At 38.6% G+C, this 23,625-nt stretch overlaps 1 protein-coding gene across 1 annotated transcript; it reads right to left on the bottom strand.

The window, feature by feature from the left end:
• Positions 1 to 815: 815 nt before the first annotated feature.
• LOC131989137 (butyrophilin subfamily 3 member A2-like) lies at positions 816 to 14,494 on the bottom strand. Its single transcript, XM_059354334.1, has 12 exons — positions 14,475 to 14,494; positions 13,793 to 13,895; positions 11,055 to 11,393; positions 10,063 to 10,350; positions 9,857 to 9,970; positions 6,819 to 6,925; positions 6,135 to 6,221; positions 5,624 to 5,740; positions 5,404 to 5,454; positions 5,215 to 5,289; positions 3,640 to 3,663; positions 816 to 1,125 (listed from the first exon to the last, which is right to left on the bottom strand). The coding sequence occupies exons 1-12, from the start codon at positions 14,481 to 14,483 to the stop codon at positions 1,108 to 1,110; spliced, it is 1,332 nt and encodes a 443-aa protein (XP_059210317.1). The 5' UTR covers positions 14,484 to 14,494; the 3' UTR covers positions 816 to 1,107.
• Between the last annotated feature and the right edge of the window lie 9,131 nt (positions 14,495 to 23,625).

Genomic DNA, 23,625 nt, shown 5'->3' on the forward strand with positions numbered 1-23,625 from the left:
ACATTGCAGCTGGAAAACACACTTTATTCAATTACATTTTGCTAAAATGCATGTGTGAAAACATTTGAGGTGAGAATTAAACAACACAGCAACAGAATCTGGATTCATATTTGACCAGCGCTGCCTATACTAGTTTAACAGTTTGATGTAAGTTTTGTGAGAGACAAAAAAATATCTGACCTGATTTCCGTGACGCTTGGTGGAATGGTGCAGCGTGCAGCCAAGGAAAAATTGCTCCGAGTTAGTTTTTTAAGTCAGCTGCTCTGCAGTGGTGGTTCAGTTTCTCCCTCCTCCTTATCAAAGACCTTTTTATTCAAAGGAGCCTATTATTTATTTTCGAACCTGGTCTCACAGGAATCCCCGTGGCTATTCCATGGATATTTGTTCCTATTGGTTTGTTCCAAGTCATGTGACTTTTAAGGTTCTGGCGGTCAGAACAAAAAAAATGGCGGACAGTTCTCTCATTTTTAGTGAAAAAATCAATATTTTGACTTAGTTTCTGCATAAAAATGGATTTTGATCACATTTCTAGCGAGAAATATATGTTTTATTTTCTAAATATTCACTCAGTGAATGTACATAATCACTTTGTATGTTGGAATAGCCACGGGATATGACTGTCATTAACTTGCATTGTAGCCAAATCCGTGTCAGTTTCACGGAAATTTGAGTGATTCTGTGGCTATTCCACGGATTTTGAGTTAAGCGAATCTGTGGATATTTCACGGATTCCTGTGAGACCAGGTCGTCCACAACTGTCTTCCATATCTCACCTTCCGGACACACTGACAGAGTTGTTCATTTGAAGAGAAAATGTATCTTTATTTTCTTTTTTAAAGTGTAATTTTATTTAACAAAAGTTTGCAAGTCTGCTTTTGCAAAGAAAAACTCACTATACAAAGATAGAAAGACAATTAATGTAAAATGTAATTACAAAGAATACAAAATAACAAATATTATAATAAAACACATTTTTGTTGAATACAGCACAAGGAGAGCAGGGAGTTGTGAGTCCTTCTCTCTCTGATGTACAATGTTTAAAGCATTAGATTGCAGACTGGTGTGACTCTGACTGGTTGATCTGCTGTCATCCTGCTGGACTTTCTCTCATGATTTGTTTGCCCCCTGCTCAGACAGAGAAAACACACACAGATTAGTAATTCAAGACTAATTAACTACACATTATATCTGCTGTTTGTGTGTGTGTGTGTGTGTGTACTTATCTACCTATCAAACAGTGGACTTGGGTGTCGTAACACATTCACCATTAGAGGACCTCATAGCCAAAAGGGGACATTTTGCACGTCCTCTGTTGGTCATGCTTTAAATCAGTAGTTCTCAACCTTTTTGAGTCGCGACCCCCAATTTAACATGCATGTTGTCCGCGACCCCCGCTCACTGAACACAATCTCACACGCACAGTTCAGATCACCCAAAAAAGAAACAAAATGACCCAAAAAGACACAAAATGACCAGAAAAGACACAAAATGACCAAAAAAGACACAAATTGACAAAAAAAAAGAAACAAAATAACCCAAAAAAGAAAAAAAATTACCAAAAAAAGACACAAAATGGCTTAAAAAAGACACAAAATTACAAAAAAAGGAAAAAAAATACCCATTAAGAAAAAAAAAATTACCAAAAAGACACAAAATGACTCAAAAAAGACACAAAATGACTTAAAAAAAGGAAACAAAATGAACAAAAAATACACAAATTGATCACAAAATGACCAAAAAAAAGACACATTTGACCAAAAAAGACACAAAATGACTAAAAAACCCCACAAAATGACCAAAAAAGACATTAAGTGACCAAAAAGACTAAAACACATTAACACATGAACACTTTAACACAGTGGAGACAGAGCTGACTTCCAAAATTATTTGGCGACCCCCAGAAATCATCTCAAGGACCCCAAGGTTGAGAACAGCTGCTTTAAATCATGCTAAAATCATGTCTAGCACCCATTGGTAAACCAAGAGGGGACTTTAGGGTGTGTGAATGTTTGAGTCCATACTCAGCACTGCCCCCTGCAGTTAATGACTAATTTACACACATAGTTTTCAACACTCCTCCATTGTATGAATGGCTTGTAGAGGGGCTAATAAACAGGCTATTTAGTGAAGATGCAAGCCTTTTGAAACATGATTTGTTATTATATTTTTGTACATAACATCATTTAAAAAAGGCAGTTTTCGTGAAGCTTAAGTTAAGTTAAGTTTAAAGCTTGACACTGTAGTAAAATAAAGGCTCATCCAGAAGGCACGGAAGAAATAACTAATCAATTCAATCTAGAAAATAAACAGAGGATAAATAGAAAACAACCAGGATAGAATTACAAATACAATACATACAATTACATTACAAAACATGAGATTTTGACTAGACCTTAAAAATGAATCCCCAGTTTTCCCTCTTGGATGGAATGACAGGGGTCTACTGTTGGATCCTTTTTTTAACCAAAATAACCAGAATCAGGAGGTCTACACTCCACACAGTAGCAGTCAAGTGGTAAGTTTGTTTGTCAGTGTGTGTGAGAGAGAGGGGGGGGGGGGAGAGTGCATGTGTCACATGACTTCCAGTACAATGACTGTAAAATGACCCTAATGATTCTTCAAACCATAATGTCAACTTTTGGATTATATTTTATGCTTGATCCTTTTATGCTGAAGTCTGTTTTACTCTTGTATCACAGCTCATAGAATACTGATTAGAAAAGGTCTGTTGCTATTCAGACAATATTTTTGTTTTAAATGTCTTCATTATGGGATAGTGTTGGTACACTAAATGCACTTCTTGTGTTTAAATCTGCTGCGTCAAGTTTAAAATGTTAAAGCTGTAGAATGGGCAGCTGTCACGTTACAAATAAACAGTAGACTCTGAGAGCGCATGGAATGGTAAATAAAAATATGAACTAAACAAGTGGGCGTAACATGATCAATCTGTCTGGTAGTAAAGTTAAATGACAGTCCAAACTGCCCATTTTATGAGAACGTGCACAGACCTTGCAGAAGAAAGCTTGGCTTAACAATTGAAAATTAATAACCACCTTCACGGTACTCGTTATCTCTAATCAGGGCTTCAGACTGTGTCAAGAAGCTCAGACAAAGAAACCCTGACCATGTCCAATGTATTTTGAGGTACAGCCCGCAGTACTAACCTTTAGACAACAAAAAACTATTTGGTTAAGATGAGTTGTTTCCCAAATCATTCAATCACTGAATTATTGAACCATTCTAAACATAATCATAACACTGAGAGATCCAACATATAACAATAAAAAAGATTTAACCGTGCTTTCGTTGCAACTTGTGGATATTTTAGTCGAAGATAAATTAAATGCATTGACAAAAATGTTCAGTATCAACATATTTGAAACTTGCGAAATATGTTAACTGACAAAACTTCCTCATTCCGTTACGATAAAATTGAGCTTTTTCTTAAAAATGTATTTGTTGTTGCATGTTGGTTGAATATAAATAGAATTTCTTGAAGAAAGGGTTGGTTATTTTATATATTAGGGAAGCTTGGAGTGTTACGCATTAAGCCCGTTAACGGAAATGTGTGATTTGTGACATTGGGCTTCATCAATACAGAAACAGTGATTCAAGCAGGATTGTACTGTGGACACTCACCCAGAACCAGGAACTTTGCTGCAGCTGGGAGAGAGGAGAGAGAGATAAAGACATTAATTCATTCATTATCCTTAACTATCCTAAAACTTGCATTTCTACACTGATTCTGGAAAATTCATAAAGATGTGCAGGCTGTTGTAAATGTCAATACATAGTATGAAAATGAATGTACTAACTTTATACTGATCAATTCAGAGTATTTTTGTTATTGTGTAAAAAAACAACAACACACACACATTGCATCAAAAAATCTTGATACTCCTCCTGGAGCTGTTTCTCCAGCTGAGAGGGAAGAATGGAAGAACAGACGTTTAATGTCTTTGATATTTAAGGTTCAGCTGTGACACTTTTAAGGATGGACTGAGGACAAATAAACAAATCAGTGTGTCTACCGGTAGTGTTGGTGTGTCTGTTGTGAAGGAAATTTGGTGTTTCCTGCATGGTGGGACAGTTCCCACATGGTGGGAAGTAGGCGGCGACCTACTTGGTATTCAAGACACAAGGCATTGTGGGAACTGACTCGGTGAACTTAACAATTCTAACACCATGACTGAGGGGAACGTGTTGACCAGTGGGCTCTGTCCTGATGTGATGTTTAAGGCAGGAAGAAAGGGCCACATTGAGTCTTGCTGAAGAATCAATGTTGGGAAATACAACAGTCATAAGTCGAGCGGTGTACGGGACTTTGTTGTACTGTAAAAGAGCCATTCGGGATTGTGCAGTGTATGGAACACGAATGTGCTAATAAAACTTGCTGAACAGAGTATTGAGTGCTTTGTGTTTGGCCAGCTCACCCATTAACTTAGTGCAGTGGTCAAAACTGCCACGACACTGTGTGTGTGTGTGTGTGTGTGTGTGTGTGTGTGTGTGTGTGTGTCTGTGAGAGAGTGTTGCTGCTGCTTTGCTTCTCCAGTTTTCTCTTTCTGCAAGATTATTTATTTTTACGCCTTATTCCCCGTCATGTCATTCAGCCACACATCCACTGATTTTATGGGCAATAGACGAGCTGCTGGGGGTCTCTGGGGGCTCCGCTGTCCCCCGGCTCGTAGCCAGATCACCATGGTTACAGCAGCGAGCAGTAGCGGGGCTGGTTGGTAGATTAGGCTTTGGCCAAATCCTGTCGGAAGCAAGGCTAAATCATCCTTTTTGGTGGTGAAACAGGAGTGTAAAGTCAAACGTTGTTCTTCTTTTAAAATCAACTTTCGCTCTAAACTATTTAAAACGCCGCCTACAGCTAAAGAGAGTTTTGCGTCTGCTGCAGCCATGTTGGATCTGTAAGAAAACTACAAAACTACAAGCTTCCGTTCTGTGATTGGATCCTAAAACAGGGCTAAGAAACGGCCGTAGTTGCCCGTATACCCAGGCTACCTCTGTACAGGAATTAGGAACAAATATGATTTCTTTTTTTTGTCTGGGATTATCTACCAATAAACAGCAGTGAGGGACTTTGGTTCTGATCTTAAACACAACATGTCATTCTGGTTTCTGGTTTGTATTACTGCTTTTAACATCATCTGCTTTAAAATGTGAGGAAACTTAAAAAGAGAAATGTGACTAGAAGGTAAACAGATGAACCTGTGTCTTCAAGCTCTCCACTTCCTTCTCTAACTTCATCCTCCTGTTCTTCTCCTCTTCAAACTGCTTCTCCAGCTGAGAGGTTGGAGGGAGAGGAAGAGACTTTGGATTCATCAAGAACATCTACACATCACTTATTACTCAGGAGAATTTCAAAGGGAAATCTGACGAGTAGGTCAAAAGATGAACCTGTGTGTTCTTGTTCTGTAGGTTTGTCTTCAAGCTCTTCTCCTCCTGGAGCTGAGAGGGAAGAACAGAACAATAGACTTTTAATGTCTTTGATATTTAAAGTTCAGCTGTGAGACATTTAAGGATGGACTGAGGACAAATAAACAAATCAGTGTGGACAAAGAGCTGAGGAGACATGAGAGTCATTTAAATCAACAAAGTGAATATTGATCACATGAACCTGTTCTGTCTTGTTCTCCAGCTCAGTCTTCAGGGTCTCCACGTCTCTCAGAGTTTTCTCCTTTCTCTTTTTCTCCTCCAGGAGCTTTCTGTTTGTTTCAGTTTGATTTCTCTCCAACTGGAAGTGAACAGAGACATGGACAAGACTTGATGAGAGACGAGCTTTTAGCCTCTTTGTAAACATTCCGCTGTCTTCACTTTTACTGTAGATGTTAAATGTGTTTAACGGTTTGTTCTTTTGTAATTTAATTTACACAATAATGTTGGCCCCGTACTTTATTTCATACAGTTAATCCTCAACAATAAAATAAACAACTATAAAGTATTAAATATCAACACATGTCAGAGACAGAGACACTCATGTAAATCAGAATCAACATGATAAAAAGTACTTTGTAACGCTTCTCTTTAAAAATATTTTACTCTTGGAAGAGACAGATTTGAGACAGAACTGATCAGATGATCAGAGAATTATGATGCTCGAGAGAAAGAAATCTTTCACAAATACAAACCTCCCTGTTCTTAGTCTGCAGCTCCTCCTCCAGGACCTGAACTCTGTTCTCAGCGTCTTCTCTCCTCTGCTGCTCCTCCTCCAACTTCTGGAGTGAGGAGATATTTCTGTTAGAGAATTAGTTGTCCAGTAAAACAACTCTGTAATCAGATTACTCTCAGTGAGGTCAAACTTGATATTAACTTCACATCCATCCAGACTGAATGAGTTCCCTGTTTCATTAAAACCACTAGAGCACAGCAGACATTTTCCTTCTGACAGCATCAGTTGTTTCATAAAGAGTCTTTATTTCATTTTGACAACCACAGACAACATCAAATATCTATTTTTAACTAAAAATAGATTTAATACGAACATTTCACAACCGGTTCTCCTGACACGTGACTACTGCTGCTTAGAAAATGCTGCAAACACGTGACAACAGCAACTCTTTTAAAGGTGATGATGCTGTTTTAAACAATGAAGACAATAAAATGCTTTGGCACCAAAATCTGATTGTGGGAATCTCCGGCCCCAAAACAACCCAGAATAACTGAAGTGATTACAGATCATAGATTAGATACATTAAGTTCACAGCAGCTGTTTTTGTCTTTTCTTAATACTTTACAGACACAGACTGTTTATTGATGTAAATATGTTCCTGCTGCTGTTGTTTTTTGACTGAGAGAAACATTTATTTCCTTACATGTTTGCTCTTCTTTCCCTCTTTTCCCTTCAAAGTCTTCATTTCTTCTTCAGTAACAAACTGATCTCGTCCTCCATCAGTTGTATCCAACCAGCTTCTCTTGGTCTCTGTGTTAAAAACAAAGCAGTAGAGTTAAACAGGTTAAGGCATTTATTTGCATTTTAGAAACTTTGAATCGTCGAGTGTTTAGAGGACATTTTGACCCATTTCTGCACACTTCTCATAAGTACAAAGTTCTGCAGATCTGGAGGGAATTACCCTCAATTTATAGCTTAGTGATGTTAAAACATTTCTGAGCTAGGAATTGTGTACAACAAACAAACAAAAATTATTTTGGCCATGAAGAAAGTAAAAAAAAAAAGGTTGAATAAAATCTCCCACAATTGTACATCATATTTGCAAGGACTTCAACTTCAACTTTATTGTCCCTTGAGGGAATTTGTTCTGCAGGCAGGTGAAAAACAAAATACACAGAAACAAAAAGACATAAAAAACACAATCACATATATTCAAAGACAACACTGGAAGGGGACAAGTACACAATAAACCATGACGCACAACTGAAGGCAGGACCATCATTACAGAAGTATAGATTTTATGTACTCTAACTGTTGACTTTTTAAAATTCAAATTAAGTTGAGTGATGGCTTGAAGTATGAATGAGTTTTTTTATTTTGTTGGATTTGGCCATTGGCACTCTAAATCTCCTGCCTGAGGGTCGGAGCTCAAACTGGCCATGTAGAGCAGTGGTTCCCAACCTTTTTCCTGAGGGACCCACATTTTTACCATTGTAAACTTCAGTGTTTACCAAACCACAAGATGACGTCGTCAAATCTCTTTCTTGTCCACAAACCAAAGATATATTCAGTTTATTGTCATAAAGGAACAAAGAAACCCGAAATATTCACATTGAAGAAGCTGAAATCAGAGAATTTGGACTTGCTGCTCAAACCAATTATTCAATGATCAAAATCGTTGACGATTAATTTAATAATCGATTGCAGCTCTAGATGTTACGCACGCCCTTATTCTTGCGATATTGTCCATTTTTAAACTTCTCTATAATGATTTTTTATTTAAATAAATGAATAAACATTTAATGATGCCCTTATTTAGTTGTTTTTGTCGCACTAATGAATTAAATGCTGACTCACATCAATTTAAACACATTAGATTCATTACACCCCTTAAAATCAAGAGGGCTTCGCGACCCCCCATGGATCTTTAGCGCCCCCCGGTTGGGAATCGCTGATGTAGAGGATGTATAATGACCTGAGCCTTACTGGGGATTTCCACCGGGCGCGTTACAGCAGCAGCACGTCAGCAGAGCGAGCCAACGCGATAATCCTGACCATACGGGAGACCGTGAGATCCCGTGATAAACTCTAAACTCTATTTATACAGTCTATGGATAAACTGTGTGTATTAAGTAAACAACAACAACAGCTTACTTTAATTCTCTGACGTGAAAGATCTGTTGATCTGACCATCTATCCTTATAAAAACAATATGTTATGTCATAAATTATTGTATGATGTTCCACTTCAACAATCAGTCTCTTTTAGTCCGTGTCAATGATCCTCTGAGACCCTTTGATTGATTGATTGATTGATTGCTGATCTGGTGCCTCAGTCATAACATAATGTTGATGTGAAGTAGTTTTAGGCTGCATGAACTGTGTATTGTGTTTTATTTTGAAAGGGGGCGGAAGTGTTTTACGCTGTTCAGCAACGGCTCGCGGAGAAAATAGAAGTCCTACCTAGGGATGATACCAGGAGATTAGGGATGGGTACCTTTCACATTTGAACCGATACGGTACCGATTCCCCGGTACCAATTTTCGGTAATTTTGCGTTTGTTTATGTGGTAATAAATCTTAATTTGTTTAATAATAAAATCTATTTTTTTCAATTCAACATATATATTTCTCAAAATATAAACTTTAAAAAATATATCAAAACAATATAAAATCCAGGATGAGCAGTGCTTTATTGTTGAGTGAACGTGCATTTTGTAACATGAAGGTTACAGAGTTATCAAAGGATGCAGAGGAGCTCTCAGGTGCACGGAGGAGGAAAAAAAAAAGGTTGCAAGTGCACGTGTGATTTGTTGTGATGACGTCGTAGCTGTGGGCGCAGCACCGGTCAGACAGTATTGTGGGCGTGGCATGGTTGGAATAAACAAAGTTGAGTCGGGCTGCTCTGTGCACATATCGAGGATGACGCAGGAGTCCGAGGGATTTAATTTCAGCGAGGCAGTTTGGAGTAAAGTGGCAGGTAATATTCCTGAGTTGAAGAGCGGAGTATTAGCGGAGGACCAGAGATGCAGCCCCGTCCCAGACTAAAAAGTGAAAGTCTTTAGTAAATCTAGGAGTTTTACTGGAGTCACAGCGCTCCATCATCTCCATGGTTAGTTTAAGGTAGTAATCTGCTCTGTTTCATATCAGTCTTTTCCTCATCTTGGTTTGGACCATATCAAACGTGTTTGATATTATCTCAAGTCTCAATGATGTATGAGGCCAGTAAAACCAGTAAAACCACTTCCACAGGAACAAGGAACATCACAATGATGTTAGTAAGCTCAGTCCTCAATAAAAATATAGTGATGTCATATATTTAGATTTTGGGGACGCTGTTTCATAGTAAAGAGAACAGTAAGGAGACCCAGTTAAAATCTATAAATAAATATATAACCTACATGAATTAGTAATGAATAATGTATGATTAATGTATGATTAACTAAATGAAAGTTGATAGAGCTGATAAATATAACTATTCAATTAAACACATTATTATTATTACATAGGACATAAATGTATATGATGAATTCATTTCTAAATGTTCCTTTCCTTTATTCTTCCTTATGTCTTTTTTATGTTCTTTTTTTTTCCAACACACAACACTGCACACACTAGAGCAGCTGGAGTTTTAGTAAACCACTAATTTACTCTTTCTACCTCCTTATCCATCTAAAGTTCATCATTCATACCCCCTACAACACCAGCGAGAATAACTTGACTGAAATGAATTTGTGACTTACCCAGTTTCAATACAAAAATCACAAGCAGCACGATAACCAGGATGCAGGAAACAGCCAGACCAACAGCTAAACCAGTTGTGGTAGAAGAACTGGACTGGACCTTAAAGAAATCATCTGAAATGATAAAACAAAGAAAAACATGACATTTCTAAAATACTCAACCAGACAAAACAGTAAACACATCACAACAAATATATGTATTCTACCTGGAACAGTGATGTGTGTCTCTGTGGTGTGGTTGGTGTCCTTCTGGTGGACTCTACAGGTGAAGCTGTTGCTGTGTCTCTTCTCCACAGTCACTCTGCTGCTGACAGTATAGAGGTCATCAGGACCTCTGACTGTCTCTGTAGGTCCAGCAGAGAGGAGCTTTCCCTCACCGTCCAGCCACAACACCTCAGGCTCTGGATACCAGCCAGAAGACTCACACTGGAGAACCACTCCCTCTTTGCCTCTATCAATCCCTGCTAAATTAATGACAGGCGAAGAAACAGCACCTGTACAAAACAGAACATTTTTTAAAATATATTTTTATCCCACGATTTTTGTAACCCATTTTATCACCCAGTTTGTCCTATCTATCTTGATCCTGGGCGCTACCTCGTCTCTGTCGGTCTGGGGAGGGCCCTGAACTGAGCACATGCTTCCTCCGATACATGTGGAATTGCGGACCGCTTCTTGACACCTGACAGGGGGAGATTCCCCAGTGGGACGTAGCGCGTGGGAGGATCACGTTATTCCCACCGGTTCCTCTCCCCCCCGTCAGGCGCCCCGACCGACCAGAGGGAGGCTCTATAGCGACCAGGATCAATGCATGTTTTTGTGAGAGGTCCCAGGTATGTATCACTTGTACTTTCTTGCTCAGAGCAACAACACTTTCATTCCATTTTAAAACAATAAAAATGTTGCTGTGTCTATCTTTTCATAAGGGTTAATGGTAATAAACGACTTATGTTGGTCCCTCTAAGTGGACAACAACTAACGTTTTTAACCAATACCATATCACAGATTGCATGTGAGCAAAATACTGACCGGCAACACTGAAATGAATTTGAAAAAATTTAAATTAATAGTTACTTCCTTTGCCTTCTCTGTGTAATATGACATCTACTCATGTACCAATATAGGGAGCATTCATTTGAATTTTCCCAGTCAGACGACACTAAACAGCATCATGGAGAGACTTCATGTGTCTACTTACCAACAACAAGCTCAGCGAAAGACACTTTATTCAGTTTTGAAATGAAGCATGTGTATCTCCCCGCATCAGAAGGTTTCACTTTAGAGATTTTCAGTGAAATATTTCCCTTCTTCACTTCATCAGTAGACACTGAAGTTCTTCCATGGTAAGATGGATGTTGAGCATGTTCGAGGTCCTGACCACCACGCCGAACATGGATGAAAGATTTCAGGTCAGATCTCGTCCACTCCAGCATCATGGCAGAAACATCCACCCGAGGCTCCAGGTAACATGGCAAAATGATGTCATCACCAACGTTTGCCACTATTGGCTGAGATGGACCAATTAACTCTGACTGACCTGGAAATAAACAGATCAGTTAACTCCTTCCTGTAGTAGGAAATAGTTAGTCAGTCCATGTTGGTAATCTATTTAAAAAGCTGAGGCTGAGTATCGGTAAATTTCCAGAAACTTTCCATGGGAAGTTAAGCCGGGGAATTTTGTAAATACTTCAACAGATGTATTTGTAGATAGAACTTTATCAAGTTTTAATTATTTTTTGAACAGCAAAAACATCAATGTTGTGTTAAATATTACTCGCCCCCCAAGCCCCCCATTCAAAAATTCATTAAAATGCCCTGCCCCCCAAAAGTAAGTCTGTATATATAATGTGTATAGAATGTATGTATGTCTTATTTTTATATTCTTTATTCTGTCTTCTATGTGTTCCTATAGCTTGGGCTGCTGCAACAACTAAATTTCCCCACTGAAGGATAAAAAAAGTCTTATCTTATCTAACGTGATGTAGGAATGCGGTGCATGTAGGAGGTGTGGCCTCAGTAGGAGGTGTGGCCTCAGTGGGGTGTGTGGCCTCAGTGGGGGGTGTGGCCTCAGTAGGAGGTGTGGCCTCAGTGGGGTGTGTGGCCTCAGTAGGGGGTGTGGCCTCAGTGGGGTGTGTGGCCTCAGTGGGGTGTGTGGCCTCAGTAGGAGGTGTGGCCTCAGTAGGAGGTGTGGCCTCAGTGGGGTGTGTGGCCTCAGTGGGGGGTGTGGCCTCAGTAGGAGGTGTGGCCTCAGTGGGGTGTGTGGCCTCAGTGGGGGGTGTGGCCTCAGTAGGAGGTGTGGCCTCAGTGGGGTGTGTGGCCTCAGTAGGGGGCGTGGCCTCAGCAGCCCTGCAGTAAGCAGGTGTATGCATGTGATTGAGGAATAGCTGATATTCAAGTGTATTTGCATGAAATCTGGTTGTTTTAGTCAAGATTGTGCTAAAATATATTTCCCGACTAAATGTAAGTTCCCTGTTAAGGGTTAACCTTCAATTTTGTAAATTTCCAGTTTATTCCGATATGATCCCATAAATTCCCACTAATTCCCGTGGAACGTTTCCAACTTTGAATATTCTCAGAGCAAATCTTTGAAGGAGTCTTACAGGTAGGGTTGCAAAATTCTGTCACATGAACCTTGCTTGAATATTGTTCCTTTTCAGTCAGCCTGTGTTTCAAGCTTCTTTTTATATATTAGCTATAGTTGCCTGTTTATGCCAGCCTAACCCTGTGTCTCTCTGCTCTGCTCTTCTTCCTGTCTCTGGTCCTTAGCATGATGACATCATCTCCCTGCTCTGGATCCCCACTCAGCTCAGGTACACTCCAGATTCCCTTTGGAGCAGCATGGCTCAGTTTCAGGAGGTTGTGATTATCCCAGATGTCACAACAGGTCATTTTGTACAGTGAGGTCAAGTTAAAAAATTTGCTCTCACTGAAATAAATAGCTACTATGGTGGCTAATATCATCACCCATCTATCTATAAAGCAAGAAGTGTCTGTGTGTGTGTGTGTGTCTAGGGCATATCTTGATAACTGTCAGACTGACCTCAGATTTCGTATGTGGCTTGTGCATGGCACACCAAGGTGTGCGTCCTCGATTTTGAAGATTTTTGAAGTCATTTTTCAAAATATAATTATTTTCGTAGGATGTGTTGCGGCATTGCACTGTTTCCGATCGGACGCCTTTAGGGGAGCTCCGCCCCATTGTGTGATAGGCCTACACCTGGTCAGTAACAATTTACTCTGGATTTACAGGCCTGACTCATCTCATCTGAAGTCTATTTAGCCTACCTATCTTTAGGAGTTTTAAAGTGGCTACAAGGTTCGATTTTCCAATAATATTTGAATAGTTTCCAGTGAATATCAATGTTCAATGTGTATGTGCTGGATGGTGTGGTACCTCATGAAAAGTAAGTGTTTTATGGAGTTGCAGACATTGTAGTGGTCTGCATGTAATGTGCAAATTATGTTATTCGTGATCAGCATGCTAAGCAGAGATTTAGCTTTATTCACTTCTTATGTTGCATTACTATGTAATTCCGGGATGACATTCATGTTGCTTAGCGTAATGCCCATAATCATTTGATATGAGATACTTACATGCAATATAGCATATCAGCTAATTGGGTTCATGTTAATGTACTTTTAGTGCAGCATACTGCGTAATGTGCTATCTCACCATTAGCATGCTAAGCGGAGATTTAAGCCCTTTCTTCTGCATCAGTTTGATCCATTGAAAACAGTAGAAACAAAACTTTATTAACTTACAGCTAAGCATAATATGGATGGAAAGATAGCGTTTCTTTGTTATTTAAGGTTACACTAGCAAGAGGCATTAGCATTAAAATACATTCTCGCACTATACGAATACATACTTCCTATATACTTCCTATATACTTCCTATTTCCAGTCACATGACTTATCATTGAGTGTGTCACTTACCTCTACAGAAATCTGTCAGGAAAAGATGGAAAACCAAAACACTCAGGAGTCTGAGTGGAGACTGGAGGAATGGTCCTTTCTTCTGGAGAAGCATCTCAGAGTTCTGAAAGTTAAATGAGAGCAGAAATGCATTATATTCTAAAATATCTTTTGAAATCAGAAACAAAACAAGTCATTCCTGTTCATCCAAGTTTTGTCTTTTATGTGTGGATTTCAATTTAATTTTCATCAGTGTTACAACACATGAAAGAAATCTTTGCTGCCTTCTGGGTTACAGTGATATATTACTGTAGGTTACTACAGTTATTACAGGTGTACACCTGCACCCACACCTGCGAAAACACTGGCTGTAAACATGTAAATAGAGAGAGTAAAGAGTTCCTATGTAATACTATCTGTGTATGGTGCAAATACAATGTTAGTTATAATAATATTTTTCTTTCTGACGTAGCAAAGACTGTTCCTTTCTAAATTTAACAGTGTTTTGATTTTAACAGACTTCTCTTTTATCATTGGAGCCATTCTCTGTGACACAAAGTCCAATGAATACTCTATACTCTTTAATAAAATGATTATCTAGTGATTATTATCTGAATGGTCTTTTTCGGAGTATAACCACAACTCTGAAGTGATACTGTATTAAAGAATGGAAGCTAGTTTAAGCATGTAAAAGACAACGTACCTGCTGCATGGCGTGTTCCTTCTTCAAACTGCACGACTAAGTCCATTAATCATTGACAGGCTGACCTGAACTCACCCTGGACTATCAACGGCAGTTTGCTGGATGCATTATATTTTGTTAACAACCCTCAGGCGGCAAACTCCAGGTCTGAGCAGTGAGGCAAAACAGAAAGTCACCTGCATTCTATTGAAAATTACAAGGAATGAAAACAGGGAATGAGGAAATGAGAAATCTTCTCTCTTGATTTACTACCTCAGAAATTATTTTCAGGACAACGCTATGGTATCAAACACTAGTAAAAAATCTTCTTCAAGACAATTTGATGTTCATAGTGTAAATAATGGCCCCATTAAGAAAAAAATAGAAGATAAAGAATTGTATGATTTTGGGGCGTTCTCTCATAAATCCCCGTAATCAATCCCCTGTTGTGCCCTCACCTGCCCTCTGTGAAAGCTTTCAAATATTCTTCATTGACAAGATCGCAGCTCTCAGGCCCTCTGATACCTCTGCCAGCCCCCTCCCCCCGCCTCCCCCCCTTCCCCAGCCGGCTGTCTTCGAGCAGTTTGAGCCCATTACCCTATCCTCCCTCTCCGATGCAGTCAGACACCTGCAGCCTTCTAACTGCCCCTCTGACTGTCTACCCCCCCGTCTACTTAAGGATGCTACAGTTTTCAACACAGTTGCCCCCTTCCTTCTACTGTTGTTTAATTCCATCCTCTCCACTGGTTGTGTCCCGGCTGCCTTCAAGTTCGCCGTGGTGCAGCCACTACTAAAGAAACCCAACCTCGACCCCTCCATTCTCTCAAACTACAGACCAATTTCTAAACTACCCTTCCTGTCTAAACTCCTCGAGCGAGAAGTCTACATCCAACTGAAAGGCTTTCTCACCAATAACAACATCTATGAAAAATTCCAGTCTGGCTTCAGAACAGCCCACAGCACAGAAACTGCACTGCTGAGAGTGCTAAACGACCTGCTCTTAGTCGTTGACTCAGGGAGTCCTGTGATCCTAGTGCTCCTCGATCTCACAGCAGCCTTTGACACGGTGGATCACAGGATCCTGCTGTCTCGGCTTGAGCACCAAGTTGGCATCAAAGGCACAGCCCTGAAGTTCTTTCAGTCCTACCTGGCTGACAGGAGTTTCTCTGTCCTGCTTGGGGATTTCTTCTCCTCTGTTGCCCCCCTCACCTGTGGGGTCCCTCAGGGCTCTATACTAGGTCCCATCCTCTTCCTATTATATATTTTACCCCTAGGGGACATCCTGGTCAAACACAACATCTCCTTCCACTGCTTTGCCGACGACGTCCAGCTATATCTGCCTCTTAAGGTTGATGGGCAGGCTGCACTCCAGCCACTGCTTGATTGTCTGGCTGACATCAGATCATGGATGGGTGCAAACTTCCTCAACCTTAACGAGAGCAAGACGGAGATCATTATTTTTTGGAAAAACCTCTCCGGCCTTCTCCACTGATGCCCTAGGCCCTCTCGCCTCCAACATCCGGCCTTCTGTCAAAAATCTTGGCGTGATTTTTGACAGTGCTTTTAAGTTTGAACAGCAGGTTAGTGCAGTGGTGAGGAGAAGCTTTTTCCACCTGAGAACTCTAGCCAAGACTAAAGCTTACCTGCCTCAGAGTGACCTGGAGAAAACTATCCATGCCTTCATCACATCACAACTGGACTACTGTAACGCCCTCTACACCGGCATGGATCAATTGCAGCTTCGCCGCCTGCAGTTGGTCCAAAACTCAGCCGCCAGACTCCTCACCTGCACTAAAAAACATGATCACATCACCCTCGCATCACTCCACTGGCTCACCGCATCAACTATAAACTACTTCTAACTGTCTACAAATCCCTCCATGGTCTGGCCCCTACATACCTGTTTGACCTTTTGCACCACCACACCCCCTCCAGAGCTCTACGGTCAGCTGACCAGCTGCTGTTGGAGGTGCCCAGGTCCAGACTAAAAACAAGGGGCGACAGGGCCTTCTCAGTAGCAGCCCCCAGACTCTGGAACTGCCTCCACCTCCACATCCGTGCAGCGCAGTCCCTAAATGTCTTTAAATCTCACCTAAAAACCCACCTCTTTTCTCTTGCCTACAATTAAAGTTGTTTTTTTTTTTGTTTTGTTTTGTTTTGTTTTAGTCTCTTTTTACCTTTGTCAATTCTGTATTTTATTGCACTTTTTGCACTTTTATGTGAAGCACTTTGGTGCGGCTCAGCCGTCTGTAAATGCGCTATATAAATAAATTTGACTTGACTTGACTGGCTACCTTCATTGACAGGGCGAGCCGTCATCAGGAGAGAAGAAAAGCAATGCGTATCCACGGCAACATGGAATACAAACAGCCTGGAACTTGTTTGTCTGTGTTTTCGTCTGGTTAGACATTTTATAGGTTTAGCAGAATAATCAGTTAGTTGAAAACAGCTGATTTAAATTTAAATTTGTTTGCAAACAAAATTGAATTTCAGGTTTTCAAATTAACTTGGTGGGCTGCAGCTAGTGATATATAAAAGTCATACTTTGGGTCAAACACAGTATTAGTTGGTTCTGCCTCCTGAATCTTTAGTATCTCTGTAAACAGTTGAACTTTGAGCCTGTTGCCATGTAACTGACTCAAATATTACAGCTGCAATCAAAACCATCAGCAGCAGTAACAGTTTCTCTAGTGTCTTTGATTGAGGATTGGAGCAGTGGTTGTTAGGTCTGCTATTAAACTGCAGGGGGCAGATCAGGATGTTTGAGTTGAGACCTTATCAGTGCTGCATCTGCAGCAGCAGTGATGTCAGTTTACATGCTGCACTGATTGGTTCTGACTGCTTCTGGGCACAGTAAAGAAGTCAACCTGGGGTGCTGGTTGCATGTGCATTCACCTCATGAGAGCACATAGAACACAACACTTTCTTATTCATTTCTCTTGCCTGTGTTTTTGTAAGCATGCTTGGTTCAAAGACTGTATATTTAAAGTTTAACCGTATCAGCTTCATAGTTTTTTGTAAATATGAATCATTCTGAATGTGATGCCTGCAAGACGTTTCATAAAATGTTGGGACTGGGGCAACAAAAGACTCGGAGGTTCGAATCCGGCTCCGAGCCCTTTCCCACATGTCTTCCCCTCTGTCTCCCCCTCTCACTCTCAATATCTCTACCGTCAATAAAGCTACAAGGCATGAACACTCTCCATGGGTCACTTAACAAGAAAATTGTCCGAGACATTTGAAATTTCAAGATGGCCGACACCTAAGTGGAGCAGTTAAGTGATAAAATGGTTTATTTGGTGATACAAGCATACAAATTGGCACGAGCAGTCTCTGTTGGTCACTTGACAATAAACCACACACAGTTACTTGAAATTCCAAGATGGCGGCCATTATTCAAGATGGCCTCCAACTTAGTGGAGCAGTTAAGCGATATGATTGTTAAGTTAGTGACACACGATGTGAGTCTCTAAGGGTTGACAAAAAATTCCATGGATATTTGTTCCTATTGGTTTGTTCCAAGTCACGTGACTTTCAAGGTCACGGCGGTCAGAACAAAAAACATGGCGGACAGTTCTCTAATTTTTAGTGAAAAAAATCAATATTTTGACTTTGAGTTTTGAGTTTCTGCATAAAAATGGATTTTGATCACATTTCTAGCGAGAAATATATGTTTTATTTTCTAAATATTCACTCAGTGAATGTACATAATCACTTTGTGTGTTGGAATAGCCACGGGATATGACTGGCATTAACTTGCATTGTAGCGAAATCCGTGTCAGTTTCACGGAAATTTGAGTGATTCCGTGGCTATTCCACGGATTTTGAGTTAAGCAAATCCGTGGCTATTTTACGGATTCCTGTGAGACCAGGTTGTTTTATTTCCACTTTCTTACTGCAATACCTAAAAGTTGAGAAGCAAAAAAGCTTTGAAATGGACTTTGGACATTGTTCAATTTTTGAAAGTGAGTTATCTTAAGATTTAACGCACCGCCAGCTTTTTGTAATCTACTGTCGAGTGCTGTGACTCACCGTTATAATAAAATAGATCTGTAAAAGAAGACGGCTCACCTCAGTAGAAAGAAATAATGCAGCCAAAGTCCACTCATAAAATGATGTGTACTTTAACCTCTCATGTCAGTATTTACAACAGTAAGATTTGATATTAATCTGAAGCCAACAATGGCTTGATACACTGGGAAATAAAATATGTATTCAATAGAAAATGTGACTGTTCCACAGAAGATTAGTTCATTCATTCATTCAAAATAAACCAAATGAGTCACCTAAATACTAAACACATGGATCAAACCACCTGTTTTATTGGTGAAACAAGTCAGTTGAGACACTGAAAACAGGTTTGAACTGGTTATGGCAATAAATGTCTTTGCCAAACAGGAACGTTGTTTATAGAAGCTCCTTATGACGGTGTGATGCTAGCTGACTGACTGCAGAGGGAAGACTGGGACTCTAGTATGACTGAATTCAGTCTGTATGTACAGTTTGTATAGAAAACCATCATCAACAACACATGACGACTAATGGGAGTTTTTAGTCTCACACTGAGATTTTAGACAGACTGTCAATCGTTCAGGGTCACCATTTGTAAGACTACAACTAGATTCTTTTAGCAGTTTTTACCTACCATGCAATTTTTTCCCATCATGCTCTAAGTAAAAACTTACAAATGCATGAGAAGCAGCTTTTGGCTCCAGCTGCTCTAGTGTGTGCAGTGGTTTGTGTTGAAAAATAAAATAAAAGAAGAGAAGAAGACGCCACAAAATGCCCCCCACAGAGCTGAAAACCAGGGCCACATATAGGACCGTGCACTTAACCTCCTGAGAGCCAAGCTTTTGTTTGGTATGTGTTGTTAGTTTCTCCTAGATATTTTGGATTTGTAGGACCTGATAAATACAAAAAACTAAGCATTGTCTTTGAACCGGAATTCGTTTTTGAAAAAAAATAATGGGTTCATTTTACTGTATAACGCAATTAACTCACCAGTGTATAGAGCTTTTATTTCCTTACATTTACACTCTCTCATTTGAAGAATGATAGCAAAAGTCTATTCGTTTTCAAATGAGTACTTCCTGATTAGCAGAGTCGGAACTTGTTGCTAAAAATAGTCAAACTTGCACAGAATATCAAACTACGAACATTATTAAGCACAAATACACAAGTTTTAATCATAAAATCTGATCAGATTTTGTACCTGGTCCACTTTTGTCCGGGTGAAAGCTGTTGATTGACTTTACCAAGATGCTGCCATCTGATTTTTACACTGATTGATATATTGTTCTTATTCTAGAGTGCATAGTTAGAGTTAAGCAGAATGAAGTATAAGGTCTAGAAAACCTAAAATGAAATGTCCACATATGAGGACGCAGGGTCACAGGAGGTTAACCAGATATGATGAAACTGCAATTTTAATATATGTGTTAATGATATGTTTACAGTGCAGTAACTTTACATATTTCATGCTCAAATGCCTGTTTAACAGTATAAATATGAATACAAAAGGTTTGATGCAAATATAAAAAAAAAACACTTACTGTAATTTTTTTTTTCAGTGCAAGAACAGCAGACCAACATTAATTGCAAGAAGTAATTTTGTGCATTTTTACACTGCACTTTTAAGATTTCATGCTCCAATGCATGTAGTTGTACTGAGGGCCACTTCAAGTGAGGGTGAGGGCCGTATGCGGCCCCCGGGCCTCATGTTGCCCATCCCTGGTCTAGGAGAATGTTGCACACGTTTTTTTGGTTCAATGATAATTCAGATGTGAAATGGTAATACTAACGTTGGGTAATTTTACCTTGTTTTGTGTCAAAGATCTAATAATATATATATATATATATATATATATATATATATATATATATATATATATATATATATATCTAATCTAATCTAATAATATATATATATATATATATATATATATATATATATATATATATATATATATATAAGCAACAAGTTGCCAGGGAACATTCACCTGATTACAGGTGAGCCGGATTATTTTCTTTCTTATCTTGTTTTATTTGAGGACTTTGACCCGGCAGCTCTGCTGCTCTGAGCCTGCCGAGACTCTAATGCACACAGAAAACAGGTATGTCAGCTTTTAAAAAATCTACTTTTCTATGTTCCATTCTAAGTTCTACAATATTCATGTAAAGGTATTACTACATTAGCTGGTATGTTTTGAAACATCCACCTCTCTAATATTGTGGAGGCTCTGACTAAAGCAAGTTAAAGATTTGTTTTTCCTTAAAAATCAGGCTGTGCCCACAATGTTTTTGTAGACTTAAAACTACAAACCACACAGAGAAAAAGTCAGATTTTACGTCTGCTGCAGCATGTGGTTTACTGTGTGATTACATCATGTTTACAGTGGTTATGTCTGATGTTAATATGTTTATTAAGTGCAGCATTGTTTTGTCTTTTATGATTGCAGCTGATTGTCTCTCATCAGTTCTACGGTATCATCATCATCATGTATAAATTACTGTATGCTGCTGCAGCTGTCATCGTCTTCCCCACATGGAAGTGTAAGTCACATAAATCACATAAAATACTTAAAATACTTCTGAATACAAAGTCTGGTGTTATTGTCAGTCACTGCTGCTGTTGATTTATTCTTTTCGTTTATACACCGTAAAAAAAAATCAGTTTAATTTACGGTAAAATACCGGCAGCTGTGGTTGCCAGAACTTCATCGTAAGAAATACAGTGAGCGTATGTTAATGTAAATATCAGCAAAAAAAACTGTAATTTATACTGAATAATCCCAATATTTCAGGATAATTGTGTCATCATGGTATTTCTCCATTCATTTTACATGAAAATTGTTTATTTTTACAGCACAACTGTGTGTTTTCTACAGTTTATGGCGGTAGAATTTAAAGTTTTATGCTATTCTTTGATTTACAGTAATTAAAAGTATCTACTACGGTGATGTACAATGTTCAATTTTACGACCTATTTCTGATGTAATTTGACAGTGTTTTACTGTAATTTCTACAAACATTTTTTACAGTGTAGTTTGTCTTTTAAAACGCTGTTCTGCTCTTGTGTCCTGTGTTTTTTTAGACTTTGACATAAAAAATGAGAAAATGGACCATAAAGAGGAAAATTCACTGTTTCAACCGTCACAGATGGAAAGATGGGAAAATGTCCTCAGTATGATACGAAAGGAAGAGGAGAACCTGACAGAGGAACAAGCACAATGTAAAAAGGTGTGTGTGTGTGTGTGTGTGTGTTCTTGTACTTCCTACATTGTGAGGACCAGAACACGTTTTTAACCAACATTGTGAGGACATTTTTGCGAAGTGAGGACATTTCTGCCGGTCCTCACTTCTTTAAAGGCTTTTTTTAGATTTCAGACTTTGTTTTAAGGGTTAAAGGTTACATGATAATGATAATTAACTGAAACTGTATTGTGTGGTTACAAAACTCACTAAAATTATAGTGAAAATGTCCTTCGTTTTCCTCTTTGTCAACTTTTTTCATACATAATGAAGATGGATCAGACAAAGGAAATAAAGGCAAAATTTACTGTGACCTCTTTTAATCTCCCACCCAACAAATACCCCATTACAAAAAACTACAACTAATAAAAACTAAACTAAAACTAAAGCATTTAAAAATAAATAAATACTAAACTAGAACTAGCAAACTCACTCTAAAAACTCTAAAATTAGCTGAATTTGAAAACAAAAATTCACAACAAAATTAAAACTAAAACTACTGAAAAATACAAAACTATTATAACCTTGCAAGGGAATTCACTGTTACAATGAGGGTCCTCACAAAGATAGAAGTACAAGAATGTGTGTGTGTGTGTGTGTGTGTGTGAGACAGACTTGAACATGTAAATTAATATTTTCAATATAATATAATATATATATATATTATATTATATTATATATATATATAATATATATAATATATATATATATATATAATATATAAATACTATTATATATATATATAATATATATATATTATATTATATATATTATATATATATATACATATATATATAATATGAATGTTTCTAATTCTAAATGGAGAAAAGTTGTATAAATAGAGCAAATGTAACATGTAGCTTTGTGTTTGGCTTAGTCTGCCCCCTGCTGGCCATCATCACAATATTCTCTGTTATTATCTTCTCCCATCTGTCTAACACTCCCACAGTGAACACAGTAAATGAGAAATGACTCAAACTTAACCCATTTAATCCCACTGGTCACAACAGTGACCGTAAAAATATTTCTCAGTTATAAAGCTGAATATGAAGCTGATTCCTGCTGAATATGTCAAACAAAGCTGCTGAGACAATGGATGTTCTCCTCCTCCCTCTCCAAAAGAGATCACATGCATAGGAGAAATATGTTAATGTCGTCAATAAATCAAATAGAAAAATCTAAATTACTTTATTTAAGTCTGGTAACTCTGAAGAATGAGACAGTCTGATGGGTAAATGGTAGAACAACATCTTATCCCACCACTCACTATTGTGACTGAACATAAAACACACCTGTTCACCTATTTTTCAATGAAAGTCTTTTAAAGTAATGGTTAATTATTAGTACTAATGACACATGATTTGGGTATTTTCATGTCTGGGAAAAATTTGGGACCCCAATTGGGGTCGTGAGATGATTTCTGGGGGTCACCAAATCATTTTGGAAGTCAGCTCTGTCTCCACTGTGTTAAAGTGTTCATGTGTTGATGTGTTTTAGTCTTTTTGGCCATTTAATTACTTTTTTGGGTCATTGTGGGGTTTTTTTTGTTGTCATTTTATGTCTTTTTTGGTCATTTAGTGTCCTTTTTTTGGTCATTTTGTATCTTTTTTTTGGTCAATTTCTGTCTTTTTGTGGTCATTTGTTGTCATTTTGTGGTCAATTTGAGTCCTTTTTTGCTTAATTTTATGTAATTTTTTGGTCATTTTGGTCAGAGAGATGTTTTAGTTGTTGTCTGCTTCATTATTTGTCCAAAATTTGTTGTATCAACTGAGTTTGTATGATCTGAACTGTGAGATTGTGTTCAGTGAGTGGGGGTCGCGGACAACATGTATGTTAAATTGGGGGTTGCGACTCAAAAAGGTTGAGAATAGCTGGTGTAGAGCATTCAGAGGATGGATGGCTGACACACTAGATTCACAAG

This window comes from Centropristis striata, chromosome 17 (assembly GCF_030273125.1).
Source record: "Centropristis striata isolate RG_2023a ecotype Rhode Island chromosome 17, C.striata_1.0, whole genome shotgun sequence".
NCBI lineage: Eukaryota > Metazoa > Chordata > Actinopteri > Perciformes > Serranidae > Centropristis > Centropristis striata.

What these genes read in the sequence shown, in the direction of transcription:
- LOC131989137 (XM_059354334.1), bottom strand. An exon ending in TTTCGCTGAGCTTGTTGTTG is followed by an intron (nt 10,351 to 11,054) that starts GTAAGTAGACAC and finishes TGTTTTGTACAG; the next exon opens with GTGCTGTTTCTTCGCCTGTC. An exon ending in AGGGAAAGAAGAGCAAACAT is followed by an intron (nt 6,222 to 6,818) that starts GTAAGGAAATAA and finishes TCCTCACTCCAG; the next exon opens with AAGTTGGAGGAGGAGCAGCA.